The sequence below is a fragment of the Canis lupus genome, chromosome 6, assembly GCF_003254725.2.
Source record: "Canis lupus dingo isolate Sandy chromosome 6, ASM325472v2, whole genome shotgun sequence".
NCBI lineage: Eukaryota > Metazoa > Chordata > Mammalia > Carnivora > Canidae > Canis > Canis lupus.
Window position 1 is genome coordinate 73,955,159 of NC_064248.1, and position 18,360 is coordinate 73,973,518.

Sequence of the window (18,360 nt, forward strand, 5' to 3'; positions counted from 1 at the left end):
GTGCCAAGGCCGTGAATGCAGAGGTCACACAGCAAACACTTGATGGACCCATATATCACCTACAAGCCTTGTAATGATCAGAGTCCTGGTAGCGGTGATTCCGTGTTCTACACTATACCAGGGGACACGTGATCTTGTGAAATGGGAACTATGTCCCCTCTATCTTCTTTCCGCACGGCATTAAGGATGACAGTATTCCATAATTGTTTAATTATGTCATGAAAGTAGGTTTTATTTTCTTCATTAATTACATAAGGAAAAGCTTTTCAATTAACAATGACCTTTATGACTTTACTAGGGTGGATTCTGTAGATGGTGAAGCTGACTGCAAATTAGATTTTGCGGCGTACCTTGTCCCTTATTTTTCCCCCACTGATGAGTTTTATACAGTTGGCAGCAGCCTACCCTGTTGCATTCAGCCTGCAGTTTTGTAGTAATCTCAAACCCTGTGTTCAATCCCCGGAGGTGTTCTGTAGAAATCCTGTCAAACTATTTCGATGTATGTGTGTTTTCATTCCGTAGATGTGCTCTGTACTCATTTAAGAAAACTAGTCTTTAATTTGTATCAGGACATTTTCCAGATGAAACACAGAATTCCAGGCCTCAGCAAAGTCATAGGACCGCAGCCTTCTTCTCCTCTGAATCATGGTGTCTGACTTCTAGTAGATACAAAGCTGTATTTCTGAATCTTGTAATAAATATACAACTCTGAATAAATGGCTTCAAAATTGGCCTTAAAATCTACTAAGTGTCATCACCCCTGCTGTCATCATCTGGCTCCAGTTTCCCTTTCCAGTTTCACCGCTCGCCCCTCCCACGCCGCACTCATGCTTCTTTGTACTTCCTCGGCTTCCTGTGGCTTTCTCCCTCTCTCCTTCCCCTGGTGTTACCCACAGATGGCACCTCTGTCTAAATGTCACGGCTCCCACTCCTTACCTCTTTATCCAAGGCATTCCTTGTTCCATAAAGTCTTCCTCGATACCCCCAGTGGCTCCTTCTGAGTCAAATAACTCTCTTCCATGCTTTGTGCCTGATTTAACGATCTCTCTATCTAGTGTTGATTCGCTTGCTTGACTCTCTTCCTTACTGGACTACAAGTTTTGGAGAGCAAAGGCAATACCGTTTTTAAATCCATAAATAGTAGACGCTCCATGGATGTTTGTGGGTTAAACGAATGCTTCCTCGAGAGACTATTGGTTAGTTTACTGAAAAGACAGCAAGAATTTGCTCCTAAAGGTAGCCTGTAAGCCTTGTCTTCCTTAATTACAACAGCAATATTTCCAGTAAAATGCAATTTATAGTTTCAGTGCACAGGCTTACCACTCTTTAAAGGCATAATTTAAAAAATAAACATGGTATGGTTCTCTATTCTCTGCTTTCTATCTAGTATCTGGTCCACTGTATTAGAATTGGATGTGGTTAAAACAAGCCAACTCATTGACCTTTCCTACTTCTAATTCCAGAGGAAAAACGTTTTAGTGTTGAATATGGTTATTTGAATGAATTTAACTTTATTTAAATTTACTTGTCATCCAGACAGAACAAAAAAGGGTTTTGACTGGCTTCAAGTTAAAACGCACATACACACACACACACACATCCCACACACATATTTAAAACAGCACAAAACTGTATATACGTATTGTTTCACAGTTGCGTTGGGAATGGAAGATGTAGCGGTGTGTTCATATGTTCGCATTTTCTGCATTTCTGTCCGATGTTTGCGTCGGATGCAGTGCTATAATTCAGCATATGGAAATGTACTCGGAACAAAGATAATGTTGTCAAAAAAAAAAAAAAGATAATGTTGTCTTCCATTTTCATTTTGATTAATAGTGTTCTATCCCTGGTAATTTGTAGGTGTTATTTGGAAGATGGAGCTTCAAAGGGTGCCTGGCTGAACCGGTCAAGTATTATTTTTGCTGGAGGTGATAAATGGTCAGTGGATCCTCGGGTTTCAATTTCAACATTGAATAAAAGGGACTACAGCCTCCAGATACAGAATGTGGACGTGACAGACGATGGCCCCTACACGTGTTCTGTTCAGACTCAACATACGCCGAGGACAATGCAGGTGCATCTAACTGTGCAAGGTATGCATTTCTGAAACTGCTATACTGTGAAGGACTAAACAATGTTCAATATTTGGGTATCAGAATGACTCAGAAGTAACTGACAGTGTTGAAAGGTACGTTGTCATTGTCTTCAGGGATTTATGTTCCTGGATTCCATTAAGTGCAACGGCTATTATAGACATGCAAATCCCCACTTGCCAAGATCAAAAATTATCCATTAACACCACATTATGATTTCTTTGTATGTATGCTTCACTTAGTATCTTTCTTTGAGTCACCCCTTCAATAAATCTTTGAGAACCCATGATTGATACATTAAAATTAATGTTTGATAACCCATCATGGATTCGTTAAAATATTTGAACTTTTTGAAATATATATAGTAGCTCTTTAAAAGTAATCCTGCAGATTTCCAACACTCTGTCTCAATCCAAATTCTGCTTACTTTGATTCGAGTCACAATGGAAAGAAACAGCCTTCTAGAATTACTTTATTTAAATACAGAGTAATTCAAAAAATATGGTACACAATGCTTTATACTTTGATTTACTTTCAGTAGATCATAAATCATTCTAGCTAACTTACAATCTCCAAATACGAACAGAATCATCAAGTTATTTTATTTTTCCTGAATACTAAAATGTAAGAGCATATTTATCCCCAATATAAATACTTCTCAAGAAAAATGCAATTATAATGCTAGTAGAATAGAAAATGTATATTCTTGCCCTTTTACATTATTTCCTTGTGCTTTACAGATTAATCATGTGGTGGTTGCATAGAAATATTATGCTGTGGATCTCAAAACGACATCGTAGCATTTCTAAGTAAAATTAATAACAAATTATATGATAATGTGGTGCCGGGGAGTGCATGTTTTATTCCTAATAAGAAAGCTGAGTGAGCAAGCTAGTTGTTTTATCTCTGAGTTTACCCTTCAAAAATTAATTTAGGTACATGGCTTACATCTGGAACTTTATTAACTCACATCTGGAGCTTTATTTCCTTATATAAAGGCAAACCTGGATTCAAATACAGCTTCAGTTATAAGGTAAATATTTTAACTCTTTGATGAAGTTTAAATATATTAATTAAATAATTAACTTTAGGGAGGTAAGTATAAGGTAAACAATAAGTCCAGGAATTTCCCCAGTGGTTTTTCTTATTACAGACCATTGCACACCGCAGTGATGTTCTTATGAGAATATAATAAAGTTTTTACAGAAGTCTATCTTTATTCAGAGATTACCAGGGAATCTAGAGGGCAGGAGAGTTTGTCCAGCTTCAGAAACTGGCATGGGATTACAAGTCAAAAACACATTTCTTCTGTTATCCAGGCCTAATTTTGTTCTCTTGTTTAGTCTGTGCCCTTTGACTTGACTCTCTAGCTCAAAGACTATGAAAGATTTTTATTGGATGAGAAAAATACACTTGGATATAATTATATTTGAGTCACTAGAGATATAGATGCTTTGCTTCTGATACATTTAAATGATGTATTTCTGGACACTAAATATGTCCTCTTTTCTTTTGCCCATTGTGTCTTGTTCCATAGTAGGCTTATATTTTTAAACCAGACTATGGGATATATGGATATATGAGCCATGGGCAGGCACATATTAATTTCATAGCATGTCTTTATAACTTTATGCTACATAAATTGTTTGACATTGTCCAGATTTTTAAAACCCTTACACGCCTTCCTATGGCATTCTTTTTTGTTGGCCATTTGGTGATGGTGAACTTTTGAACTCCATTTTAGGAAGTGCATCGTAGGAACATACTTACTGAATGTTTTATCACTATAATATTTTGTTCTTCTAGAAAAAGAAAATTCATGTTACTCTTTTGAAAGTATGTGTTTGGGTCAAATTAAAAGCTAATAATTTTACAGTATTTATGAACATAATTACTTATTAGAAGTTGATTGACATGTGGGCCGTTTTCCAATTACATTAATAAAGTTCAGGGAATACATTAATAGGCTTGTCAGTCAATTCAAGAACTAAGCAAATGTCACAAAAAGTCAACTCCACTTAAGCTACATTTCCTCTTGATGAATGAAAATAAGCTGATGTGCACATCTCTTCGGTCTTTATATTTCCTAGGTTGTCTGATACTCAGGTATATCTCAATAGTTTTGAAGTGTACGCTCTTTGCCTAACAATTTGTCAGGTCTTTATTCACCAGGATAAAGAAATTTAGCAACTGAGAGAAGATTGTATTAATCACTGATGTCAAACACATGCATGGGTAGTAAAAACAAAGCTTGTCTTTAATTGTTGCAACTCTATACTCAAGGAAGCTATTTAAAGAAATCATTTGAGAAAGGGGATAATAGAAGGGATATCTTGCTAACACAGACATTGTGCACTGGAAATTTGTTGGTGCTTTGATTTCTTAAAGCTTTTAATACCAATGGTTGGAATAATGGGGGAAAAATACTGAAGTAGAAGTTGGAAAACCTGGATTCCAATTCTGAATTTTCTCTCATGGATGGGTAATTATCAAGCCTCTCTAAACTCTAGTTTTCTCATCTGAAAGAGCAAGACTTGGGTTAGAAGATCAAATGGTGCATGCCAATGAAAAACAAAAAAGATGATGATAACAACAACAACCACCAAAAAAAACAACAAATAAAAACAAAAAATAAAACAACCAAGCCAAACAAAAACAAACAAACAAATGAACAAACAAAAAGCCACAGATGATTTGCAAGGGGAAAAAAAATGTTTTCTAGGTTAAAAAATGAAAAATATTCCATAATACTTGTGTGACACTTGCAATGAACACAATGCAAACTAAGTTTGACATAGTAGTACCTTTCAGTATATATGCTGCAAGTATGTTCTCTTATTTTTTGCACTTACCAATTTAGCAGAACAATATATATAATGATGAAATGTGAAGAATATGTAGAACTGGAGTTTCATTTCAAGGGCTTAGAAATAGACTCAATGAGAAAATAACGTTTTCATTACCTATATATAATATACCATGATAAATGAAGTGACCTAAATTTCCAGTGTTTTAAATAATGTGGTACAGCATTTACTAAGAGTAACATTTCTTGTTCATGAGTGTGAGAGCATCCAGGGCTGGAGGGCTAGCTATGAAGCCAGGGCTGCCTATTAACAATCCTGCAATAACAGGGATCGTGGAACGTAAATACTGCACACTTGAGAATATGATAGAGATGGCTTCTACTTTGAGTCCATGTCTGAGGTCTAGGTTGTTTATAGCACAAAGTAGACACTCAGAGATACTGTGTATTAAACACACAAAGACCTAATAGCCCCCGAGAATACCTTGACTACAGCTTTGTGAGACTATGGACAGATGATCCACTAAGATGTACATGGGCAGAAAGTGAGGTAATAATTGTAGAGTCAAAGATTTGCCCGGCACACATGACTCTGTGACCAAAATAACTTCTTAAGGTGTTTAAGTTAACTTCCCCAGGTCGTTCCTATTTTCTCAGCCTGTCTGGCTTACCTAGAGTATCAGTGATCGAGGGTTTGGCGCGCTTCCCTTTCCAGGGATGGGTTTGGTTTTCTAGCTGCTGGGAGTGTTTTCAACAGACGGCAACATTGAGATTCTCATGAATAAATAAATGAAATCTTAAAAAGAGAGAGAGGAAACGAGAGAGAGGCCCCTCCCTTTCAGCCCAAAGTCGGATAACTCTGATGAGTCATTTCGACTCACAACAGTGGACCAGCTCTACTGCTGAACTTTTTGCTCTCTTCCGTCCTATCTCATTCCTCTTCCTTCTCCAAGGATTTACATAGGGGTATTCCCTAATAAATACCCTGCATTGTAGACTCCTTCTCATGTCAGTGTCTGCTTCCCAAAGATCCCAAACTATGACAGTGTTATTAGCCCCTTGTCTCTGGCTTAGTCATTGTTTGGAGAAGGCCTTTGTAAAAGAGAAAGACAACACATTCAAACACCATTTATTATTAACATTCTGTTTTTACATCGGAAAGGATTTAAAGAGGCTTATAAAGAAGTAGTTAGTACACCAGGATAAATAGAAGAAATTGGAGGCAATGATAACAAAGCAGAGTGGGATGCAGTCCGTGGTGAGGTTAGAACATAAAAGTTACGTCGTGATTTCTAAGTAATTTTCGAGCTCGGAGAGTGGGGGGAGTCAAGTTAGCTCTAAGATTTGTAGCAGCCAGTACATGGAGAGAAACAGGATTAATTATTTATTCCATGATCCACAAAGTTAACACTTACATTTCTTAGTATCCTGGTCCTGTCACTCAAGACGGAGCAGCATCTCTACTGTGAATCAGCCCAGAGAAGCACTGTGAGCTGTAAGGGCCATCTCAACAGTAGCTGTACGGTACTCCCCGCACTCATTGGGAGACCTGTTCTTTATAGCACCTCTTAATATAACCCAAAGTGCAGGGGAGTAAAGAAAAAAATTAAAAACCTGAAAGTAAATTCACAAAGATGCCAGTTCAATAACAGGAAGATAGCTTTTTGATTATTACCTAAATCTGTAAGTAAATGTTAGGACCTGTCCTTTCTTAGTCAAACTTCAACAAATATTATTTCTCTCAGTGGGTCTTTGAAAAGGAATTCAGGTACAGATATTTCAAGATTAGACCTGCCAATGAGTATCTGGAGAGCAATTATTCCATGTGGCCACAATTATAGAGCTGTATTCTTTAAAGTGCAGCACACTTTAGTATATTGTTAACATTCGTTTTATGAATATTAAGGCCTTGACAAGGTACATGGCGGAAGAGAAAGACACCACACTTCTGCTCCAGGTTGAACTGATGGGCAATAACACAGCATCACAGATCATAGACCTGCCTTCCTTGAAAGACCCACAAGCTATGATGGTCAAAAAAGCATGTCAAAATACCACATGCATTAGAAAATTCAAGTTGGTGTTCTGCAACAGTAAACATTAAAATCTTTTCAATAAGCTACAAAATGAAACCAAAGAAAAATTGTCAGCACTGGGAAAAGCCTTACAGAATCGACACATGTCAAAATAGTCATTGCTTGAATGCAGTAACAGCTCAGGACAAGGCCGGCAGACTGCCTGCCACTCAGTTTTGTTTAAGCTCCTTTTATACTTGTTGGGGAGATTAAGATTATACATAGGAACCCAACTTTGGACGTGCTGTCAAATGCAAAGAAAAGACCCAAAATCTATACCCTTTATAGTTTTAACATAGAAACAAATAATGAGCCACCTGAAATAAAAATGATCCTTACAATCATGATGTTTCATTATCCCATCTGAAGAACCTTTAGCTTTAGGGAAGGTAACTTCATTCCCTGTATACATACAAGATAAAATAGTTATAAAAGATAGTCTTTAAAAAATACTACATAGAATTGACATAGAACATTATGTTATTTTCAGGCATGCCATGTACAATGAGTCAATATTTGTACATATTGTGAAATGATCACCACAATAAGTCTGGTAAACACCCATCACCACACTTTATACATTTTTTTTTTATGGTTGAGAACTTTTAAGATCTATTCACTTAACAACTTTAAAGTATGTACCACAATATTATTAACTGTAGTCCTCATGATGGGCATTCTATCCCCATGACTTACTTTGTTTTATAGCTGGACATTTGTACCTTTAACCCCCCCTCACCCATTTTGTCATTCCCCACATTATCTTGCTGTTGGCAACCACAGTTATCATCTCTGAATCCATGAGGTCATTTTTTGGTTTTGGTTTTTTAAGGGAGAAATTAAGAGGAATATTTCCCAAAAATAATATTAGTGTCTTGTACACAATCCATATCATTAATGTATTAACTATATATCAGACATATTTCTAAGTTCACCTTATATGTGATAATAAATGTATATTATCTACCTATAAGAAAACATAGTTCACTCTCTAAAATTAATTAATATCAAATTATTAATATAAAACTTACATGGATGGGGTGTACATACTCATTCTCGATCCCTCTACAGGGAATTCCTACTTGTTCTACCATAAATCATTCTTTGCTTGCCCCACTTCTCATTATGGTGAGAGCTAAGAGGAGCCAAAATACACAGAGCTCACTCAGACTAATGAATATCTGATAACTGATCACTGGGTCAAAAGTTGAATAAATGATGTAAATAAGGGTCTATTAGTCTAGTAGTAATGAGGGAGCCATACCTAAAAATATGCCTTTTTCTATTTCTATTGGTTTAAAATGTCCAGATTTGCAATTTATAGAAAAATAACTTATACGCATTTTGGAGCATATACCTTATTATTTAACTGGACTGTCATTGTATTCCCCTGGTTCTTCATGCAATGCGAAGTACTTATATTGACATACATGAGGTAGTATTTATTGATGTTCAGATAGATAATGATGTGGAATCTAAACAGTTAGAACAATTTTGCCTAATTTGTGAAACTTTGGAAAAAAATAAGTCCTTTGGGTATCATTTGGGATGTAGACTTCAATAAAATTGTTCCCTCAAGAATACCTTCACAAACTCTGGTCTGCTCATCTGGATTTATGTGAATAGGCTTTTTTAGGCAGTGCACATTAACACAGTAATTTTTTTTTTAAATAATGCATTGTTTCTGGTGGTTATTTTCAGTTTTTTTTTTTTTCAGAGATTCCAGTCCAGCTGGAATCATTGTGGTTACATGGCAGTTGGCAGTGTGTATCAGGCCAGCTTCTAGGAAATCTTTACCTTACTTCTACCTATGAGTGTATCGACATTGATTCGGTTATTGGTTTGACTATTAGAGTCCATGAAAAATAAGGTTAATTGAGCTATTTTTTAGTGAAATTCTCATTTGAATAATGGCACTTCTTCCAGAATAGACACTTTCTTCTCTTCTAAATATTCTTTTTTTCTTTTATAGTCTTTAGAAAAGGTTATTGGCTGTGATTTTTCTGTAATTGAAGTAAAATAAAGGTAAAGAGAAGGTAAATTCCAATGAAATAATATTTTTCTTTGAAAAAGATTTTCTCAGTGAGGTTAGTAATCCCCTTTTCCTGGCCACAAATTAGTACATGAAGTTTTATGTACAGTCAATACAAGATCCTATATTAGAACAGTTTTATACATCAAAACGGTGCAAAAATCCATAATGTACCGCTTCCTGTACATAGAAGGAATGAGTAAGTTGATGGTATTTCTGATAAACTTTCAATAGGCTGTCATTTGTGAATGAGAGAGAAATGAGAAAGAGAAAAAAAAGTAATATTGATAGATATTGCACACTGTTGGCTTCCATCTGAATCATCCCTTTTTCTATAGAAGGAACTTTCATGAAAACTGCTGAGCTTCATAATTGGAGCAAGAAGGATAATATTGGAATTTAAATAAGCATCTTTGCTTACTAGTGAGTTGTGACAAGGAAGGTTCTTCTTCGGTACTTCTGATTTGCTCATGAGTTGGATCATTTTTTGAGGTGTGGCTGGATAGGGGCAATGAAATCAAAGGGTTGAATAGTTTGTAGCCCGTCCTGTTGAAAAGAAACTCTGCTCTGACATGCTTTGTCCTTGCTTTTAAGTTTTGAATCACATCGGCAAATAGTAATTAAAAGGATATATAAGAACGGATGTATAAGAAGTAGGACAATATTTATCACTCATTTTAAGACTCAGTAAAGCAGTACTTGCTTTTTTCTTTTTTTTTTTACCACACTGTTCAAAATACAATGTGATAATATTTTAAAGGAACTAACCCTCTAAGCAAGATCTGCTGCCCTTTAAAAGTCCCTTCAACAATTAATGGATATTTATTCTACTTCTTGAAACACGTATTTTGGTTAAGTATCTAAAAGCTCAGACTGATGACATTTTTATTTTCTCGGTTGTAATTCTGAGTTGTTTTGTTGTTAAATTTCAGAATACCTGCATTTGTTGCCTATCTTGGAGTATCTTTATTTTTTCCCCTAAAAAACAAAGAAAATAACTATGTGTCAAATCCCAATGCAATGTACACTATCAGTATGAAAATCTCTCTATAAATAAAAGATTACCAAGCTTTAGCTGGTCTGCTTATTTTGAGAAACCCTGCAAATAAAATGAGAGCCTGGTGAAATAATTTGTCTTCTTGGAAGTCATTGCAATACGATTTGATCTACGAAATAATTTTACTGTTTACTTCCCCCAAATTATGTGGATAGTTAAGAAATTACTGCCAAGATAATTAGGATTTTGCTGTTTCCATTAACTAAATTCTAAATGGCATACCCCTTTAGAACCCTTAGATATGTCAAACTTAGCAGAGTAGAAAATTTGGATCTCTGAATGCTATTGTTTTACATCTTATGATTTGCAGCAGAACAATAAGAATTAATTATGTGTAGGGCCAAGAGGAAGATAGGCATAGTGAAGCCTGGTGGCAAAGTTCAGTTTGCAGAATCGTAGAGTGGCTCCATGTCCTCGCGTCTCTCTGCCCCACACCACTTACCTCCCCATCCCTTCAGCATAAGCTGTCAGAACTTCCTCACCCACACTTGTCTTGCATCCAGACCAGTGGTCCTTACACATTTTTTTGTGGTCACAAACCCACTTGAAAATCTGATGAAACTTGTACACCTGGGAGAAAAAATATATATACCGTTAACATTTTACTGACTACTTTATGTGAGCAGGATGCACGTGAACCCCATCAATCTGCGTGTGGACTCCCATTAAGAACCCCAGTGAACTCCTTGTAGGGAGGGCTGAGTCTTAATCCTTTTTTTTTTTTTTTTTTTTTTTTTTTTTTTACTCCTAAATATCCAGGAAAGTGCCTGACAAATGTTAGGGACTCAATAGCCATTTATTGGTTGTATGCACGTACATACTTCTTTCTCCCTGGCTTCATGCCAGTCACTTCGCTTAAGCTGTGACTTAATGTATTGATGCTATCTTTAGGGCATAACATCAGGAATGCTGACATAACAGGAAAAATTTTAAATTAAAAGGATTAGTTAGGCATTCATGACTTAGGTTGCTTATTTCCATTCCAGGTCATAGCATCTTTATCCTCTGCTAATCCCCATGTTTTTACAAGTGCAGAATAGTGATTGCATTTTGTAGTGAAAAAATAATAAATGGGATACCAGCATTTTATGAATATATATAGATTCATAATTTATGAATCTATATATAGAGCAGTGTTATTTTGAGAAAAATATATATATATATATGAGACAGAGTTAGCTACTAAGATAATAGCCAAGGGTTCCTTGTCAGACCAAGTAAGAGGTTAACTTTTTAAAAGCAATAAGAATAACACAATTTGAATTTCCTCTCAGATATTTCACTCATTATTTTAGGGTTTTGATTTGAGCCAGTTGGTGGATGGACACATTTTTAAATGACATATTGAAGAGTTAAGGAGGGACAGATTTCAGAGCTATTTGAATTAGGCAAGACGTGTATATTGTTTTCCCTTTGCTTATGACCTTTTCATTTAAAGGTAATCATTTTAAAGGGACATCTAGGATTCATTCAGCTTAATTAAAAAAAAAATACTTGGGTGGTCTCACTTCAATTCAGTACCAAGTCTGTGCAAATAACTTTGCTAAAAGTTGCACATGTGTTCTTCCTTATGCTACACAGAAGGGTCCCTAGAGATGACCATGTCCTCATTTCTGGAACCAGCGAATATGTTAGATTACATGGCAAAAAGGAAATAAGTATGCAAACCACCTAACCTGAAAATGGGGATGGTATCTGGGATTACCCAGGTGGACCAGATGAAGCCACTAGGCCCCTTAATAGTGGGAGAGGAAGGCAGAGGAGAATCAGAGGGATATATGACTAGGGAAGTAGGTCAGGGCAATTGATAGAAGGAGGACTGGACGTGCCTTTACTGGTGTCAAAGATAGAAGATCATGACTTGAGCAATATGGGTAGCCTCTAGAAGCAGAACAAGGTAAGGGAATGGATTCTCCAGTAAAGACTCCAGAAGAGAATGCAGGCCTGGCAATACTTTGATTTTTGCTGGGAGAGACTTATAACATCTAACATATAGAACTGTAAGACCAATTTGTTTAAAGATAAATTTATTTTAAGGGGCGCCTGGATGGCTCAGTCAGTTAAGCATCTGCCTTTGGCTCAGGTCATGACCTCAGGGTCCTGGGATGGAGCCTCTGCTCAGTGGGGAGTCTGCTTCTCTCTCTCCCCTATCACTCCCCTTCTCCCCCAACTCGTGCAATCCCTTTCTTTCTTTTTCTCTTTATCTCTCTCTCATTTTCTCTCTCAAACAAATAAATAAAATTTTCCCCCAAAAAGAAAATGCATTTTAAGCTTCTTAGTTGGTAGTAATTTATGGCAGCAAATAGAAAACCAGTGCACACACACATTCAAAAATAAAGACAACTTCTTATACACCTCGAACAGGATTTCTCAACCTTTGCACTATTGACATTTTGGACCATAGTGTGTGTGTGTGTGTGTGTGTGTGTGTGTGTGTGTGTTGGAGGGGGTGGGAATGACTGTGTATTGTAGTATGTTTAGGAGCAGTCCTGGCTGCTAAAGATTGTATGCCCCCAAACCTAGTGCCCAACGTGATGGTATTTAGAGGTGGAATCTTCAGGAGGAGCTTAGGTCACGAGGGTGGAAACCTCATGAAAGTGATTAGTGCCCTTACACAAGAGACCCCTGCAGTGACCGCTCGCCCTTCCACACCATGTGAGGCTGTAAAAATGAAAATTTGGCCATCTAGGAAATGGGTCCCCATCAGACGTTGAATCTGGTGACGTCACGATCTTGGACTTCTCAACCCCCAGAACGAGGAGAAATAAATGTCTGCTGTTTATAAACCACTCTGTTAATGATATTTCGTGATAGTAGCCTGAATGGACTTAGAATACTGGCCTCAACACCAGAGACACCAGTAGCATTTCCTGATTGTGACACCCCACAATATCTCAGGACCTTGCTGGGGTAAAAATCACCCCAGAATGAGATACTACTAAACTAAGAGAAAAGATAGAGAGAGATGTGCTTTAATTCCCCAATGTGTGGCAGATTGTGATAAGCTCCATGAAACTATAAATCTCGTTCATCTTATTGCCTAACCCTTAGTGAATGGAACAGGGGCTGGCAAGTACTTGGGCCTAAAATAAATGCTGTAGACACAGTAGAGCGGCTGAGTGAAGTTCCTTAGGAGTAGAAGCTAGCTAGTGACCCGAAAAAATTCCTCCAGATTTTTTTTTTCTCATTCAATAATGATTTGGGCTATTTCTCCCTTTGAATCTAGTTAATACCAGCGTTCTCCTAAGTAGTTTAGTGTGGCGTACGTATTAGATGGACCGCAGGCGGCAGCCTGCTCTGATATGTATAAAGTAGATGAACTTAAGTGTCTCCATCTTTCTACAACTCATTCTCATTCTCTGAGAAGTAAAAAATAATACCTAACGCTCCGGCTTGCTATGAAATTTTTTTTAAAAAAAACACAATTAGGCATGTGAACAAATCCTCTGTCTGATTCAGAGTAGATATTTAATAAATCTTACCGTCTTCCTACTCCAATGAACCAATCATGTATAGGCAGATCCCTTCCTCTTTCCTTTTTTGAATTAGGACGTAATTGAGATTGGTCTCACTATTGATTCCCAGTGACGTCTGTTGAAGAATATAGATAACAGAGTTAGTTGTAAAATATTAATAAAATTGATGATTTTTCCTTCCAGTGGACAAATTTCACGTGAAAAGATATGATCGGTGTATACCAATGTTAGGTATACCTTGTTAGGTATACATTTTGAGCTACAATAATTAGGATTCTACATTTTTTGGGAAAGCTAATTACTACCTAAAATTAAGGAAAAGGTACAGCGGTAGTCACTTTTGCCCTATTGATTTCAGAGTCATGCTTTGTACCTCTTCTGCTGTGCCCTGTATAGTGGAATTGGCTGACCCCGTGGGCATGTTCCCAGGCTGTTCCCTTCTCTGGTTCTGATGGGACTCACCCAGTAAGGGACCCTGGCAGGAGGTCAGGAAGGAGGAAGTCGGGCTACCCCCCTGTCTGTTGGCTGCAGGCCGTGCGTTCTGAGAGCCCTTCTCCTCCTGGGCTCCAGCTCCCACTGGCCAGCCCGTCCTCCCGTTGGCGCAGCTCATGCAAGGCCGGCCCATGCTGTGGCTCTCCTCCCCGGGAGCGCTCCCGAACTCTGGGTTCTGATAACCGTACGTGTTTGTAGGAGTTATGAGTGTCTTCTCCCTGCTGCAAATCTGAGTCTCTCTGCTCTTACATGCTTTGGTTTGTTAGCCCTTTATAACAACTCACTGTATTAAACCCCTTTTATTTGAAATACTTAAATTGGTTTCTCTTCTCCTGGCTGGATCTTGACTTTTTTTTTTTCCTAAAATGTCAAGCGTTTCCTACTTGTAAATACTCTCAAGAGGTATGTTTTAAGCTCTATCGTCTATATAGGTAACCATTTTATATAATGATGATTACCTCTTTATATTCTGGAAAAAAAATTTATATCTCGTTCCTAAGTATAAAAGAAAACAAATTTAAAAGCAAATTTTAAAATTAATTACGCATACATTGGGATCTCAGATTTACTAAACTAATTATCAGAAAGTAAGATAAATTAAGGAGAAAAGATAAAAGTATGCATAATTATTAAATGCTGGCATTTATGTGAGCCTTGGGCTCCTCTTTATTAGCTTTTTGGGTGCAATTATCATTAACATTTCAGTTGCATCTTTAATGAATATTAGAGCTACAAATACACAATGGCATGAGTGGAAATGGCAGTCTTTCGTTATTCACACAGATTGTAACTTTAAGAAAAATAACCTAAAGAGGGGCTATAGAGCTGTGGTTGTGTATTTACCCTGGGAGCTATGAGCTGTGCAACAATATCCTGGGTCTCGATTTTTACGGCTGCCCCTGTGCCTTGTGGGGAAACCAGTGAAGCACTTTGGGACTTCTTCTCTCGTAAACCAGTCACCTAACTTTGGACACCACTTCTAAGGCAACCTAGGCACATTCCGTAAGCATCCGCCCTATGCTCAGCATTGTTGTAGGCGTTATGAAAACGAATATCCACAAATAAGGATTCGTTTTTCCCTTCAAGGAACTGTATACAAATCAGTGGGACAATACTGTCATGAGGCAAATGAGTGCACCAAGGGTAGATGAGGGCTGGGACACATATTTACCCAGGGTGCCTATGAAGGAAGTGGCCCTCTTTTGACGGAGGTCGCATCTAACTTTCGGAGTGAGGTAGTTGGGAGGTAGAGAGGCTTGAGGTTTGATTACCATGGGGGAAGTGATGGTCAGCCATAGGAAAGTGCATGGGACTTCCTCTCTGTGTGCAGGACAAATCACTCAGAACTGAATGAGCAGCTACTTCAAGACCCAGCAAGTGCTGAGGAAGCAGTTAAAAGTCTGACACCACATTGGCTTGTTCCATAAAGTGGAATGAGGGTTGGGGGATGGGCTGTTTGGGAACAGGACCAGCTCTTAAGATTGGGGGAATGGCTCCATTAGAGCATTGCCACGAGACATCCTTTAAAGCGGTGCTGACAAAGAAACGCTCGAATGTGCAGCTGCTGGGGGATCAAGATGCTGTTGGAGGTTGTTTGAGCATGTGAGAAGCAATGGGACTCTTGGGGAGCAGCTGTAGGAGGCTGTAATTGCTGGGCTCGACTGCTGACTGGAGCCATTCATTGCCGAGAGGAGCAGCTGCCGAGAGTTTAAGCAGGGGTCCCCGGGGAGCTACGGCTCGGAGCTTCCCCAGATTGAGAAGCTGCCACGGGAAGGGAAGTGCCGGTCATGAGTGGCATCCTGTGGCGACTTTGGAGTCATCCATCCAGTCCCACCATCTCGGCAGTTGGCCATGGTTGAAACACAGTCCTACGTACATAAAGAAATGATGAGTGAATGGGTCACAAGATTGACAAAGTAGGTGTGAAGTTTGTTGTTGTTTTTTTTTTAAGATTTTATTTATTTTCCATGGGACACAGAGAGAGAGAGAGGCAGAGACACAGGCAGAGGGAGAAGCAGGCTCCATGCAGGGACCTGATGTGAGACTCGATCCCGGGACCCCAGGGTCACGCCCTGGGCCCAAGGCAGACGCTCAACCACTGAGCCCCCCGGGCGCCCCAGTTTGAGATTTTTAAATAACAAATTTCCTCAAACTCTGACTCGGGCATCCTTGGCTGATGTGCTGTGACATTTTGTTTTTGTTTATTTGTTTACTGAGGAACATTTTCACCCTGAAGACTGTTTAGCTGTTACACCAACTAAAACAAGGTGATATGACTCTAAAATGAGGGATTCTTTAACCATAAAACGTGTGAGAATATATCTAAAGTTTGGTACTTTTTCATATTCCCCCCTCCGCCCCGCCCCGGGGGAAGAATAACTGTCATTTTTATCCTGTTCTTAAAGTTCCTGACACTAAAATAGGGTAAGACATTTGCATTAAGAAGCCAGAAAAGAAGGTCAGCCATGGAGAACTTGGTAACATCTGTCACCAGCTTATCCACACACGGCACTGTTGTTGGATGAATTTGTGTTATAGTCACGTTAGCACGATCTAGCATTACTATGAGACTGCCCTTCTCAAATAGTTTGTGACATAATATACCTTGATGCGTTAATGATTCAGTTTGCATCTTTGGGAACCAATATGGACTCACTTAAATGGGGTAAGTAAAAGCAGAATAACAGATTTTCTTTTCTTTTCTTTTTTTTTTTTTTTTTTTTTTTTTTTTTTTTTTTTTTTTTGAGTGAAACAAAGATATGGTTTAAGGACTTGAGAAAGAAAATCCAGTTGGGGAAGTATCACAAGAGTCCGCACTTGAAGAAGCTCTGAGAACTAACATGGATCCTGGGGGAGCGGAAGGGACGACATGAAGGGGGAGATGTTTAACTTGTGAATGTGGACATTTTCATCTTATACTATATCTAGTTATACGGTTATCTTGTTTAAATCTTGCGGTGTAGCTGATTTCTGTCAAAATCATTTCATCTGGAAAAACTCCATGTGGATTAAGCCACATGAGAGTCCGTTACCCTCACTTAATAGATGTTTCATTGCCGTGGGTTTTAATCAATAAACTGGACCTTCAGTCCTTGCCCATTATATAATCTGTACTGAGCGTACAAAAACATGAAGGGAGGTGAGTCAGATTTTGAGTATATTAGTGAATTGGGGTTTGAGAGACTGAGAATGCAATGTCAGAATAACAACACAAAGTAGAAAACTCATTTTTTTTTTTTTTTTTTTTAGGTTTGGCATACTCATTTTTTTTTTAGGTGCAACAAACCGTATTCTTTTTTTTTTTTTTTTTTCAAAAGACCATTTTTAACAGGAAAGCTAAGTGTATTTTTCAAAGTAAATTTACCCTTGAAGCTCCTGACCTCCTAAAGACTCTTGGAAATAGTTACTTTAAGTCTGATCTGGACAAATAGGAATTGGTCTCAAGGTATTTATTTAGCTGAATGAAGATGCCTCGCAGAGCATTTGAACAATTGTTTGAAGGCAGAGAACAGGTCCATGTGGCTCTTCAGCTTTGCGTACCTTGGAGCGTTTTTTCTCCCCCCCCCCCCATCTCCAAAGGAGGCCCTGCCCCACTTTCTGAGACTTGGCATGTGGTTGGGATTACTGGGAGGCTTTTGAGCTTGCAGTTCACACAGCCCACTTGTCTTTGACAGTATGATATGTTCCTCTTTTAACTTCGCAGTACACAGCAGCGAGATCTCCCTTAAAGGCAACCTAACTCAATCTGTGCTTTCTGAAGTGTGGTTTGTTATCCACTTTGGCTGCTGCCAAAGTATAATATGACTTACTTTTTGCATTTGCATATAGTAAAAAAAAAATGGTGTGGCCTTATCAAGATCAAGGGAGGGAATGCATGAAATCCCTGGACACTTTGAATTCACAGGAACTTCTTGGACCACACTAAGGCTTAAAATATGGTTTTAATCAAAATAGGAAGAGCTAGAGATTTCCGAAGCACAATTGTCCTTTACTTTGTTTCTTTAAGATAGGGGTAGGGGTCAGCCTTCTGGTTCCTCACCTTCTGAAAGAAGAGGGGTTATTTTTAGATTTATTTTATATTTATTATTTAATGTCACGTTACTATCCAAATGTTATGTTACCACTCTGATTTAATATGCTGCATAAATTTGAGTCCTGTCCTTGTCCCCCTCGCTGCAGTACTTGCCATTCCCTGTCATCCTCAGAAGGATACTTAAGAGTAGCCACGTACTGTGCCAAGCATGTCCTCAGTTGTCTCCGAGTATCACATACAGGCGGAAACGTTCACCTGGCCAGAGACGTAGAGGGCACACACATACCCATGGAGCT

General features: G+C 38.2%; 1 protein-coding gene and 1 long non-coding RNA gene across 8 annotated transcripts in view; one reads left to right on the forward strand and one right to left on the reverse strand.

The window, feature by feature from the left end:
- NEGR1 (neuronal growth regulator 1) overlaps nucleotides 1–18,360 on the forward strand; it is an 813,773-nt gene that overhangs the window by 337,742 nt on the left and 457,671 nt on the right. For both annotated transcript variants that reach the window (XM_025417983.3, XM_049111800.1), the window contains exon 2: nucleotides 1,861–2,093. In XM_025417983.3, the coding sequence (XP_025273768.1) occupies nucleotides 1,861–2,093 (233 nt within the window). The remainder of the gene's footprint in view (nucleotides 1–1,860; nucleotides 2,094–18,360) is intronic.
- The window catches only part of LOC112641057 (uncharacterized), a 33,554-nt gene continuing 21,096 nt past the window's right edge, over nucleotides 5,903–18,360 (reverse strand). For 4 of the 6 annotated variants that reach the window (XR_007411598.1, XR_007411595.1, XR_007411596.1 and 1 more), the window contains 3 exons: nucleotides 15,203–15,899; nucleotides 13,546–13,654; nucleotides 5,903–10,633 (listed from right to left, as the gene is read on the reverse strand). This is a non-coding gene — a long non-coding RNA (uncharacterized LOC112641057). The remainder of the gene's footprint in view (nucleotides 10,634–13,545; nucleotides 13,655–15,202; nucleotides 15,900–18,360) is intronic. The other 2 variants (XR_007411594.1, XR_007411597.1) reach the window with 2 other exon arrangements.